This window comes from Zea mays, chromosome 7 (assembly GCF_902167145.1).
Source record: "Zea mays cultivar B73 chromosome 7, Zm-B73-REFERENCE-NAM-5.0, whole genome shotgun sequence".
Classification (NCBI taxonomy): Eukaryota; Viridiplantae; Streptophyta; class Magnoliopsida; order Poales; family Poaceae; genus Zea; species Zea mays.
Genome location: NC_050102.1, coordinates 155,585,065 through 155,596,987, shown reverse-complemented (window position 1 = coordinate 155,596,987; position 11,923 = coordinate 155,585,065). Strand labels below are relative to the sequence as shown.

The 11,923-nt window shown below is 39.1% G+C and overlaps 2 protein-coding genes across 2 annotated transcripts; one reads left to right on the top strand and one right to left on the bottom strand.

Annotated features, from left to right (window-relative positions):
* Positions 1-1,837: 1,837 nt before the first annotated feature.
* LOC103633183 (asparagine--tRNA ligase, chloroplastic/mitochondrial) lies at positions 1,838-7,623 on the bottom strand. Its single transcript, XM_020540738.3, has 15 exons — positions 7,183-7,623; positions 6,608-6,676; positions 6,372-6,476; positions 5,838-5,945; positions 5,218-5,355; positions 4,563-4,640; positions 4,354-4,431; positions 4,189-4,257; positions 4,028-4,102; positions 3,793-3,876; positions 3,154-3,240; positions 2,706-2,801; positions 2,558-2,632; positions 2,313-2,439; positions 1,838-2,181 (listed from the first exon to the last, which is right to left on the bottom strand). The coding sequence occupies exons 1-15, from the start codon at positions 7,525-7,527 to the stop codon at positions 2,066-2,068; spliced, it is 1,650 nt and encodes a 549-aa protein (XP_020396327.1). The 5' UTR covers positions 7,528-7,623; the 3' UTR covers positions 1,838-2,065.
* A 255-nt stretch (positions 7,624-7,878) lies between these two features.
* Positions 7,879-10,616, top strand: LOC100283449 (beta alanine synthase 1). The gene is made up of 6 exons (NM_001156350.2): positions 7,879-8,160; positions 8,789-8,896; positions 9,050-9,238; positions 9,326-9,553; positions 9,652-9,876; positions 9,979-10,616. Exons 1-6 carry the CDS (start codon positions 8,029-8,031, stop codon positions 10,339-10,341), a joined length of 1,245 nt encoding a protein of 414 aa, NP_001149822.1. The 5' UTR covers positions 7,879-8,028; the 3' UTR covers positions 10,342-10,616.
* Positions 10,617-11,923: the final 1,307 nt, after the last annotated feature.

The window sequence follows — 11,923 nt, the reverse complement described above, 5'->3', positions numbered from 1 at the left end:
GAAAATAGAAAGTCCACATCGGGTAAAATATTCAAACTCACCAGAGGAGTTATATCGTAAAAAAAGTTCAAAGTAAACACATCATCGATAATGTATATTGAATTTATTGCATTTTATGAGACAACGAGATAGATTATGAAGCTTAAGAAAATTAAGAGGTATACAATATAACAAACCCACTAAAGGTATATTGCAATAATGAACTAAGAGTAGGTTACTCCTATAACAATGTCTAGTGTTGATTCTAAACACATTAATATTAAATATTTATAAATGAGAAAGTTCAGGATCAATCAATTGAACTTAATCATATATATACAGAGAAAATGTTTGTAAATCCGCTAACTAAAAGAGCTTCCACACAACATATTTAGGAATCACGTAGCTGGCATGTGTTTAATGAAGCACCTATGATTTTAGATTAAAGAGTCATAAAATACAACCACCTCTCTCAAGACTAAGTTCTCTATTTTGAAATAGAAAGATATTCTATAATCACCAAATTTAGTAGCGTATAACAAGTTACTGTAACGTCTTGATTTTAGTGTATCGATTTATCAAAAAGTGTGAAATATAAGTTAACAAATTAGAGAAAGGACCGACACATAAACCAACATTCACCGATAAGCTTTTCTTCCATACACACCTCTAACATAGCCAGTAAAGAAAAAGGTAATCGTCGTGGCTTATCCTCACCCTCTCTTATCAAGACAACGTCGCTCTGTTCTACTATATATCCAGTGGCTAGAATTTGAGCACAGTTCGTTTTTTAGCCTTAGGGGGTATTTGGTTAGAGGGACTAAAGATTAGTCTCTAGTTTTTAGTCCCTTTTTTGCCAAACACTAGGACTAAAATATTAACTAAAATGGTTTACTCTTTAGTCCTTCACATATGTGATAAAAGGGACTAAATCATATTAATTCCATATTTACCCCTCATTTAGTTCAATTGTACTAATAGTAGAAGAATGTTAAAAGTCATTTTAGTCTTCTTATAAATCATTTAGTATATTCTTACTATTTTTAGCCCTTAGAACCAAACATGTTAGGAACTAAACTTTAGTCTCCTAAGTCCTAACTAAACTTTAGTCCCTAAACTAAAGAAACCAAACATGGCCTTACAATGGCGCTCCATCTAATATCAAAAAGTATAACATCTATTCTACCGTACCTAGTGGTTAGGGTTTAAGCACGATTTGTTTTTCTAGTCTTACAGATGTGCTTACGATCATGGCATAATTACTGTGTTCAGTTCAGTTCCTTGACCAAATCATGTGAGATCAACCCAACCCAAAGAAGGCAATTCGATGAAATGAATCATGCCGGAGCCTGGTTGAATCGAATCAGCGACTCAATGCACGAGAGAATAAGCTAGTACCGTTAAGGCTAGCTTGGAAACATAAATCCCCTTTAAACGGGGAAGATTGAGAGGAAATTAGTTCATTTTTATTTTAATTTTTTCCAATTCTGAATGAAATTGAGTTTTTAAACTATCCCTTAGGACGTGTTTAGGAGCAAAAGAATTAGAAGATATTGAAAGGCTAAAATCCCTTGCTATTCAATTTTGAATAGTAATAGATTTTAGTCCCCTTAATTCCTTTGCTTTGAACAAGCCATTAGGGTTTATGATCGTTGGGTGAGTGAAACAGCACGGAGAAGGCAATTCCATGGATGCAGAGCGAATAAGCAGTTAGTACCAGAGCGTATATATAGACTCACAAAATATGTAGATTACACTGTTTTAGGGGATGAGATAGTAAGACTGCTGGAGATAGCATGGTTTAGGATCGTCGGGTGAGTGAAGCAAGCCTTCGTCAACGACTGCAAGCAAGATGGAGTGAGTCAGGAGCACCTGCTGGATATATATTTGGAGAAGCATGCCACAACACTGGTTGGCTCGATTAACCACGAGTCTCAGCTCAACTCTGTACAATGATGAAACAAATGACAACACTTTCGGGGCGCTAAGGCCTCCTTTGGATTAAAAGATAATTCATGTGTTTTTGAACCATTTCCTGTGAAATTCATATACCATCCCCATAAAATTCCTACATTCGAAAGGAAGCCTAAAACTCGGCTGAGCCAGGAACTCGGGGAAATGGGATGGCGTCTCTGATGTTGTCTATTCCAGTAGCAAACTGTACAAGCCGCTCAAATCCAAGACCGAAACCGGCGTGGGGAACTGGACCAGAAAAAAGTCAAAGTTTGTAATGAACCATCAAGAAGGGAGGAAAAAGGTGCAACAGAAAATAGAAAAAAAATATCAGTATGCGTCATTTTTTAAAATTTTAACATGAGCCAGTGTATTATAACCTGATCCATATCGCCGTAGGTCCAGATACCACCAGTAGCTCTCCTTGTTCAGATTTTGCTCGTCTAGTCGGGCTTCAAGGTAATCAAGACGCTCTTCCCTCTGGCTTCCCCCAATAAGCTCACCAACCTGACATTGAACAGACACTGTCAGTATTGGCAATAGCTAAAGCTTTTGTTCCGTTTCATTCGTTCACAACTTCACATGCTAAGAATTTTATATATGGTCTGTTACTCTGTGCTTTTACCCGAGGAACCAACAAATCCATTGCAGCAACTGTCTTCCCATCATCATTTTCTCTCATATAGAAAGCTTTGATTTCCTAATGAAAATGAAAAGCTATGGTTACTTTGTTTCAAAACTAATATTAACACCGAAAACTGTACGCTGCAAACCTTTGGGTAATCTCTGATTATTACAGGGCGCCCATCAAAGGCAACTTCTGTGATATATCGCTCGTGCTCACTTTGAAGATCCAAACCCCACTTTACCTGGTGATTTTTGCCGAGAGAAAGAAGGGGGAAAAGGTCAGCTAAGACATTTATTTTCATATGAACATCACTTAGCTTCTGCCTCAGTTATTTAAGATCAGGGAACAAATATTGGTATGTGGGACTCTGTACAAGTAGAAAGCACACAGGTGATTTCATACTATCAAAACAACCAGAAGTCAACATTGAACTGTGAAGACAAATACCAACATTTCAGGCATTCAGTCATTTTCAGAAGTATATGCTTCAATCTTCCTTACAATTGTAAATCATTTTTTTTAAAAACATCAAATAAGTATTACTGTGACAAACATGAGAAAGTTATTCTTAGAAGCTGTCACTCATGCATTACCGGAAACTCAAATTTCTTCTTGGACCCAAGTAGTAGCTCGACAGCATCAGTGTAAGACAAGTGAACAAAGTTCTTCTCTACTACATCCTGTGGGCAAGCAGAAGTGAATTTACTGACATCATTCCTCTTGATCAAAATATACGTTGAGTCGAAAGCTATATGCTGCTGCAAGATATGAGAATTATTTCCTTGGCCCTGAAAACGGTTTGGCTTACTTTCTTGGCCCTCTAGGTGAAAAACAAGTCAGTGCAAAGTTCAGTTTGTGTTTATTTTGCAAAATATTTAGCATGGAGAAAAATTACATAAAATAAGAAACTATTTTAAATATGGAGCTAGAAATATGGTGACCTTAAACCATGCAAAAATATTTACCAAAATTAAACACAGACAAACTAGTCTTATGCACTGATTTATTATTTTCACCTAGGGATAAAATTGTCATTTTATCCTTGACTTGCCACCGTTTAAGTCCCAAAACTAACAGAAGAGCCATTTAAAGAACTAAAGATAGGTTTCTGGCAAAAAATAGGCAAGTTCAAAATAGAAGGGCCAAGAAAGTAAGCCAAACTGTTTTCAGGGCCGAGAAAATAAGTCTGTCTAGATATGATAAAAAAGGAAAGCTATATATAAGAGCTATACATTTAATCGATCTATGATGCCTTTCTCAACCCATGTATTGAAGAAATCCATATCCTCTTTGCAGTTCTCTAGAATATACTTTACCTGCATGAAACAGCGTTAATTAGGTTAAAGGTGAGTCACCGCTTGAAATTTCCCCAATTTAATAGACAAGAGGCTTTAATAAAAACAACACTGCAGAAATGGCTAGCAGTAAACTTGACCATCAAATGAAAATGTAGAGGAAGACACCTACTACATACTGGAGATATGCAGTTGCACAAGCCATGTCATCATTTAGATCCGCAAAGGCAAGCTCAGGTTCAATCATCTTCACTCACAACAACGAAACAGCAAAGTGTGAATAATCAGTGTTTAATCGGATTCTAAAGATAGAGGTGTGAGGATTTCAAGTACCCAAAATTCAGCCAGATGCCTTGCAGTGTTTGAATTTTCAGCCCTAAACGTTGGACCAAATGTGTAAATCTGGACAAAAAAATGAATGAGGAAATGAAAAAACTAATTAAAGCTATCAAACATAACAGGGTTTACTGTTTCAAATGAATGTGGCAAAAGAATTACATCAGATAGAGCTGAAGCATATGTTTCACCATTGAGCTGTCCAGATACTGTCAGAAATGCTGGTTTGCAGAAGAAATCCTAGCATAAATAACATTGGCAAGATTTTTATTACTTGTACAGTTTAGAGAAACTAAATAACATTAAATATAGGGCATCATATGATATAAACAAATTGACTCAGGTAACATGCTAACAAGGGCAAAGGCTACCTGTGACCAATCAACCCTTCCATCCTTGGTCGCAGGAATATCTTTGAGTAGGGAACCACCTTCGGTGCTATTCGAAAGCTATATTATAGAAGTGGCAAAAATATTAAATACATTCAAATCAAACCAGAATGCAACAAGGAAAACCAAGGAACAAGAAGGCAAAATGGACAGCTGCATATCATTCTAACAAGTTCTGTGGAAGACAACAATGCCACTAGTAATCATGAACTTAGTTATATACTCTTATACATATATGCATTAGAACACATATGGGATAATGATGGTATAACTTCAATGTTTACATTTACAATTCTGCAAAAAAAGCATGCAACCTTATCTAACAGTAAACCTGGTATACCATTTCTAGGACTTCCATACACCGGATATTTGACAGGTGCAACTTTAAGAAAGTTCTGTAAGCAATATAGGTAAAAAATTGCAACATGTACACTCCAATAATGATACAACTGGACTGGGCAGCTTGTCAGGCTGTATGGTTTCTGATTCAGAGCATAGGCTCCAATTGAAATACTTGTGTAAACATAGACATGGGCTAGATTCAGTTTAACATCGATGAGCAGAACATTTTCTATACAGCAACCAAATTCTAAGCGTAAGTAGTCTATCTAAAGAAACATATTGAAGAAAAACTAACCAAAGTAGTCACGTAAAACTGCTCCCCAGCTCCTTCACAATCTGAGGCAGTAATAATTGGGCTTGAAACCCAAACAAATCCATTGTCTTGAAAGAATTTATGAGTTGCGTATGCCAGAGCATTTCTCACTCTTGCCACCTAAATAAGCACACACATATCCAGTTCCAGTAAGCAAATCCACAGGAGAAACTTGCATAATTACTGAACAAGAAAACATGGGGTAAAAATCATATTCCATATCATTTTTAGAGATTTGTGTAACTAGATCATCAGCACATATGGTAATTCATTATCTTTAGTCAGTGTCCAAGTGGTCCATATTCGAAAGGGGAAAATATAACCATACGACTCCAAAATCTAGAAAATTGAATGGGCAACCATTTAACATATGTGTACAAAATTGTAAGCTAACACATGGAACTAATAACACAAACAGAAAGGGCATTCCATCCAATTTCTGGGTGAGTGAGTAATGGAAGGAAAGAAAATGTATCGTCTGCAATCTCTTGGTTAACGAATCTATGCGCCTTTATACTAGAATGAACCAAAATAATATCAAAGTAGCAGCTTTTAAAGTCCTCAGAATGCCAGTAAAGGAGGCCCAGCAATGTAGAACATACTGCACCAAAAGTGTTTGTCCGAGGACGGAGATGGGCTACAGTTCTAAGGAACTCTCTTGATGCCCGTTTCTTCTGTATAGGAAAAGATGTGGGGTCACTCTTACCAATCTGCAAAAAGAAAATAAAAATAAACATTAGCACAAGACAAGAAATAAAGGCGCAAAAAAATAAGGTCATCAGACTCTGAATGTTCTTGGTCCACAATCTGACAAACGAAAGGTAATTGTAGAGGCCTGATTAGTTAAGTATAGCATACAGCAAAGGAAGTTACATAGCGTGTGTACAACTTGAAACAATAGAACAACAGAAAATATGGCCTCATAGGATGCTTCAGTTGACTACAGTTGGCATGCAAAATGATTAAATGAGACATTAACTAACTACTGACTACAAAATAAGTATTCCTGTACTTTTTTAGAAATGCAGAAACATAAAGAAATTTCTTGACATCTTAACAAGCTAGTCAGTTACAGACTATACTCTTTCACAGGAACTCCTGAACTAAAAGTAATTCTGAAGTACTGGAATAATTACCACAGTGATCTTTGAAACCTTCAACTCCACTTTTTGCTTACCGCCTTGGCTGCTTGCAACAACTCCCTCAACTAGTACAGATGCTCCAGTAGTGACAGAGTCTATCTGACAGCCATCATTGAAAATAATGACAAATAAAATGTATTATAGCCTTATAAACTGCAACCAATGCAGTGTAAGAGAAGCTTGCAAAAGTATAAACTTGCAACCTTCACAAAATGGGCAAAACGTAATACCTGGTCATAGCCTTCTGTTTCAGGAGTCAACACACATTGCATATTGGACAAGCAAGAGCCATCATTGACCTAAAAGTTGAAGTTTTAGAATGCATTAGACTCTTAAAGAAAACAATATTAATAATAATGCCTGTTCCTCTGGATGGTAATCTATGCATGTGCAGAAGACAAGAGCTACTTGAGTCCATAAACATAAATTCCTTTGTGACGTGCATAAGCATTATGATTTGACTGGCTCCTTAGCCAGAGTGTTATGACATGTTAGCTAGGGTCTTGTTGTTCATTACTAGAGCAAAAGAGATACACTATCAGTTGAAACATGCAGCACTATATCACTCAGAATATTTAACCAAATATCAAGGCATTGTTAACATTGTGAAACGCTCATTGAGCATCCTATTCGATAGCATGATTCCTGGTACAAAAGCAAGGCACATAGATACATTCACTAGAGTCACCCAGCTAACCATATGCACCCATTTCAGCAAAAGTAAAATCTGCCAACGACGCGCATCACTGTAGCACCAAATTTCAATTGATCAAAACCATAGCAAAATGAAGTCGCAAGCGTCCACCTCGACGAAGGTGACGGTCCTCTGGGCGCGGCAGGTGCGCACCCACCCGCGCACGGCGAGCTCCTTGCCCACCCAGGCAGCGCCCTCGTCCTCCCCGCCCTTCACGTCCGCCACCCGCAGCCGCTTCCTGAACTCCCCCACGGCCTCGCCCGCCGTCCCTGTCGCCGCGTATGCGGGGGCGGGGGCCTGCGCCGCGGCGCAGAAGCGCTGCCGCCGCCCCGAGGCAGCGGAGAGAGGTGTCGTACGCGGGAGCGGGAACGAAATCGCGGCGAGCGGGGAGGCCTTTGGAACCTGGAGCCGGCGCGGGGCCAAACGGAGGAGCCGGGCGGCGGCGGCCGCCGACATCGGCAGCGAGGCGGTGGCAGGTGTGGTAGGCTCTTGGCGGGGCCTATCTGCTTCCCCCGCCTAGGAGCCGTCCGTTTATGATCGAGGGGCTAACGTGTCTCCTGTGCCTATTGACGTATTTCTAGTAACCCGTCTTTGTAGGTTACGTATTAACAGGTGCCACTTTTTTTATTTGCACGAATCCTTTTGTTTTGTTGAGTTATAAGTACAATATTATTTATTATTATCGTATTATCATCCCAGCATCACACGTTATCAGGCTGAAGTCAATCCAAATCACATGGGAATTGGGTGTTTGGTGTTTATCATCCATCCGAAAAGCATGCAAGAAGCCAATCAAGATCATCACATAACATCACATGTTTTTCGTCGTGACGTCTCACACTCCCACTAGTTGATTGAGGAAGAGACCTGCTCGCTTCTCCCTCTCCCCGAGTCGATCGGTCCAGTCCGAGGGAAGAAGGCAAGAAGCTCCCGGCGCGCGCGCGCAAGCGAGAGGAAATGGCGACCAGCAACGGCTCAGGGGTCGCGCAGGGGGAGGAGGGGAAGACGCCACCGCCTGCGGGGTCGATCGGCGGGTACGAGTCCCTGCACAGGCTCCTGGAGGCCAACCTTTCCCCCGATCTATTCCAGGTATTGCTCTCCCATCATTCCATCGATCGCTAGGCGGAGGCTCAGATTCGTGCCGCCGTGCCGTCGCCCGTGCCCGTTCCTTGCTTCTTGGATGGATGCCGTATCCAAATCCAGTCCAGAAGGCGTGCTTGGGCGAACTGACTGGATAACAAATTGCGACCGGGAAGAGTGGTCCAGCTGCCCCGGCAGTTGAACGGTGGAAGTTTGTGAACAGTTTTAGTTCTCTGAATTGGCCCAATTAACGATCAAGCGGTCAACTAGTCACTTTCTCTTCATATAGGTGGTTATTTTGCACCACTGAGCTTAGTAATCACGTGGACTATAAACGTGCTTATTGTAATAATATTCATACTGATGCCTGATGGTTGTGTACCTCTTCCAACAACAAAAAATCGATAGAATTTAGTACATGTCCTCTTTTGTTCCTAGACAGAGCCTCAGATGTAATGGTGTTTACTTAGCAATATCGGTGGAGCTGAAATTTACCTATGGCCTGATTTCAGAATCGTAAATACTGTACCCTGCTGTACTCAACTCTCGATCTGTTTCATTGGGTCGTAATCATATGGATATCTAGATGACATTTAGGTTCACTTTGTTGATACTGGCAACTTTTTCCTTTTGACAGGAAGCAAGTCGATTGCTGCTGGGACTGAATTGTGCACGACCTCTTGAGGCTATCTCACTGCCTGACGCCACAACCACTCTTGCGGAAACACACAGTTTTGATTTGCAGGTTAACTCATAATAAATTGCCATTTTTCATTACTGTGCTTGTCAAGTGATTTATGTGATTGCAGAGACGTAGCATGTTTTTTCTAGACATCAGCAGCTATCATACAGAAACTAATTATATTGGTTGATGGATTTAAATCTACTTGTGCTACAGGCATTCCGTTTTAGTGCAGACAAAGAGTTTCTGAGGCAATCAAGAGTTGTTCGAGTAGGTCTAATTCAGAACTCAATTGCTGTTCCCACTACTTGTCACTTTGCTGACCAAAAGAAGGCAATCATGGACAAAATAAAACCTCTAATTGATGCAGCCGGCGCTTCTGGTGTCAATATTATGTGCTTACAAGTGAGTAACTCGTCGTATACAGTTCAGGACATTGAGTTATATTCTAAATAGGAAGATCGTTCCTAATGATTCATATATCAAATTCAGGAAGCCTGGACAATGCCTTTTGCCTTCTGCACACGCGAGAAAAGATGGTGTGAATTTGCTGAACCAGTTGATGGAGAATCTACTCAATTCCTTCAGGAACTTGCACAGAAGTATAACATGGTAATAGTGAGCCCAATCCTTGAAAGGGATATAAACCATGGGGAGACTATTTGGAATACTGCTGTTGTTATTGGAAACAACGGCAACATAATTGGCATTCATCGAAAGGTATGTGTATCGCTACAATTTTATTTTCCTTGGCTGCATTTTCTATTTCTTCATTCTGTCAGAAAGCTTTTACATTGTCTTAATAAACGCTACTGTAGAATCACATTCCAAGAGTTGGTGATTTCAATGAGAGCACATACTACATGGAGGGTAACACTGGGCATCCAGTGTTTGAAACAGCTTATGGCAAAATAGGAGTGAACATTTGTTATGGAAGACATCATCCCCTTAATTGGCTTGCGTTTGGTCTCAATGGAGCTGAAATAGTGTTCAACCCATCTGCGACTGTTGGTGAACTGAGTGAACCAATGTGGCCCATTGAGGTCAGACAAAATTTATGTGCTCTTTTGTGCGCTATAGAACATTTCTTTATATAAATGCATATGCAAAATTTGGGGTGAATGATTATTTTTTTGTTATTTCAGGCAAGGAACGCCGCAATTGCAAACAGCTACTTCGTTGGATCAATTAATCGGGTTGGCACAGAAGTGTTCCCTAATCCTTTCACATCCGGTGATGGGAAACCGCAACACGCAGACTTTGGCCATTTCTATGGATCTAGCCATTTCTCAGCACCTGATGCCTCCTGCACCCCATCTCTATCACGCTACCGAGATGGCTTGATCATCTCCGATATGGACCTCAACCTATGCCGCCAGATCAAAGACAAGTGGGCCTTCCGCATGACTGCTCGCTATGAGATGTATGCATCCTTGCTCTCAGAGTACTTGAAGCCAGATTTCAAACCTCAAGTCATTGTTGATCCCTTGATTAATAAGAAGGCATAAAAACTGAGGTATGCTGGATACTTGGGCTTAAAAGGAGGTCATTTGTGTATTGACATGAACAGGAAAAGGTTTACCATTTAGCAGAATAATGTCTACGATGAAGATGCAAAATGGAGGAAGTTTCTTTCTTTTTTTTTCCTTTACATTTCCACATACTGTAAAAATGTGTTTGGTGTAGTTTGAGCTTCTTTTACTCAATATTCGAAACAGTAATGCTTGTTTTGTTGTATAATTTGCTAGAGATTTTTCGATGAAGAAATTCAACAATCTTTAAACCACCGAGAATAACTTAGAAACTCCTTCAAACATAATGCTTAATTAGTTCAAGATGGTTATTGTTCATGGCACTGACTGGCATGGAATGCTTTGGATTATTTGACATGACGACATACAGTTCAGTAATGTAGTATTACCAAGCTACAATAAAGAGATTGGCTACACACCATAGAACTGACATCAGGTGCAGTTCAGTTCCCTAGTCCTCTTTGTCAGAAATTAACCCTAAAATCTTCAGCATATATTAAGGGGGTGTTTGGTTTTTGGGACTAATTTTTAGTCCCTCTATTTTATTCTATTTTAGTTCCTAAATTATTAAATACGGAAACTAAAATAGAGTTTTGTTTCCATATATAATAATTTAGGAACTAAAATGGAATTAAACAGAATGACTAAAAATTAGTCTCCAGAAACTAAACACCTCCTAAACACTACTTTCACTAGTCTCTTCAGGAAGTCCATCACCTACAACTGGAATGGGCACAGATAGAGTTAATAGTTACTCCTCCCCCTCCCCCCTGAAAACTAGTGCAGCGTGTAAAGTTTGATATGTGGCGGAGAATAAAGCATCCAATTGTATAGATAGGTGGATTGTTGTGCAGCAAGTAATAGCAGCCGTGCGCTGGTGGATCCACCAGAGAATACAATGCATGAGATTCTTTTGGTATCAAAATCCCCAAACTCTGTTTATCTCCCCGTAGAACCTGCAATTTTAAACCAATCAAGTCCATATCAACTTTATAAAAAGCATGGATTTTATGTACCGACACCGAAGCGTGGACCTTGAACACGTCCTCGTCGGTAGGGATGGATTCGGATCGGATACACATGGAAACAAATCTGAATGTCACTATTTACCATATTTTAATTCGAATACGAATATGAATACTATCGGATACGAATACGAAACAAATCTGAATGTCACTATTTACCATATTTTAATTCGATACGAATATGAATACTATCGGATACGAATACAAAATGGATAGTTTGAATTCGGATTCACATTCAAATAAATACTTGATTTGGAATATAACATCATAACAAGTATTAATTTGTTTTATCGATGGATTTATAGTTGATAAAAATCATATTACAAGTAAATTATGAACAATAGTACATCTACATTATTTAGTTGAAACTTAGTTGAATATCATATTTTAAATAAAATATTTATAGCGGGTATATTTATATTTTGGACTCTAAATATAATCTTTTTGTATATTAAGTATATTTGTATTTTGGACTCTAAAAACTCCAATAATCTAATGTATTCAAAATTAGACTTTTTAATATTAATTAAAAT

Coding starts and splice junctions, on each gene's coding strand:
- LOC103633183 (XM_020540738.3), bottom strand. CDS start 7,527: ATGTCGGCGGCCGCCGCCGCCCGGCTCCTCCGTTTGGCCCCGCGCCGG. Junction 3,241..3,792: donor GCATCATAGATCGATTAAAT/GTATAGCTCTTA, acceptor GCTTGCCCACAG/GATGTAGTAGAGAAGAACTT. Junction 2,802..3,153: donor AGAAGAAATTTGAGTTTCCG/GTAATGCATGAG, acceptor AAAAATCACCAG/GTAAAGTGGGGTTTGGATCT.
- LOC100283449 (NM_001156350.2), top strand. CDS start 8,029: ATGGCGACCAGCAACGGCTCAGGGGTCGCGCAGGGGGAGGAGGGGAAG. Junction 9,239..9,325: donor TCAATATTATGTGCTTACAA/GTGAGTAACTCG, acceptor TATCAAATTCAG/GAAGCCTGGACAATGCCTTT. Junction 9,554..9,651: donor TAATTGGCATTCATCGAAAG/GTATGTGTATCG, acceptor ACGCTACTGTAG/AATCACATTCCAAGAGTTGG.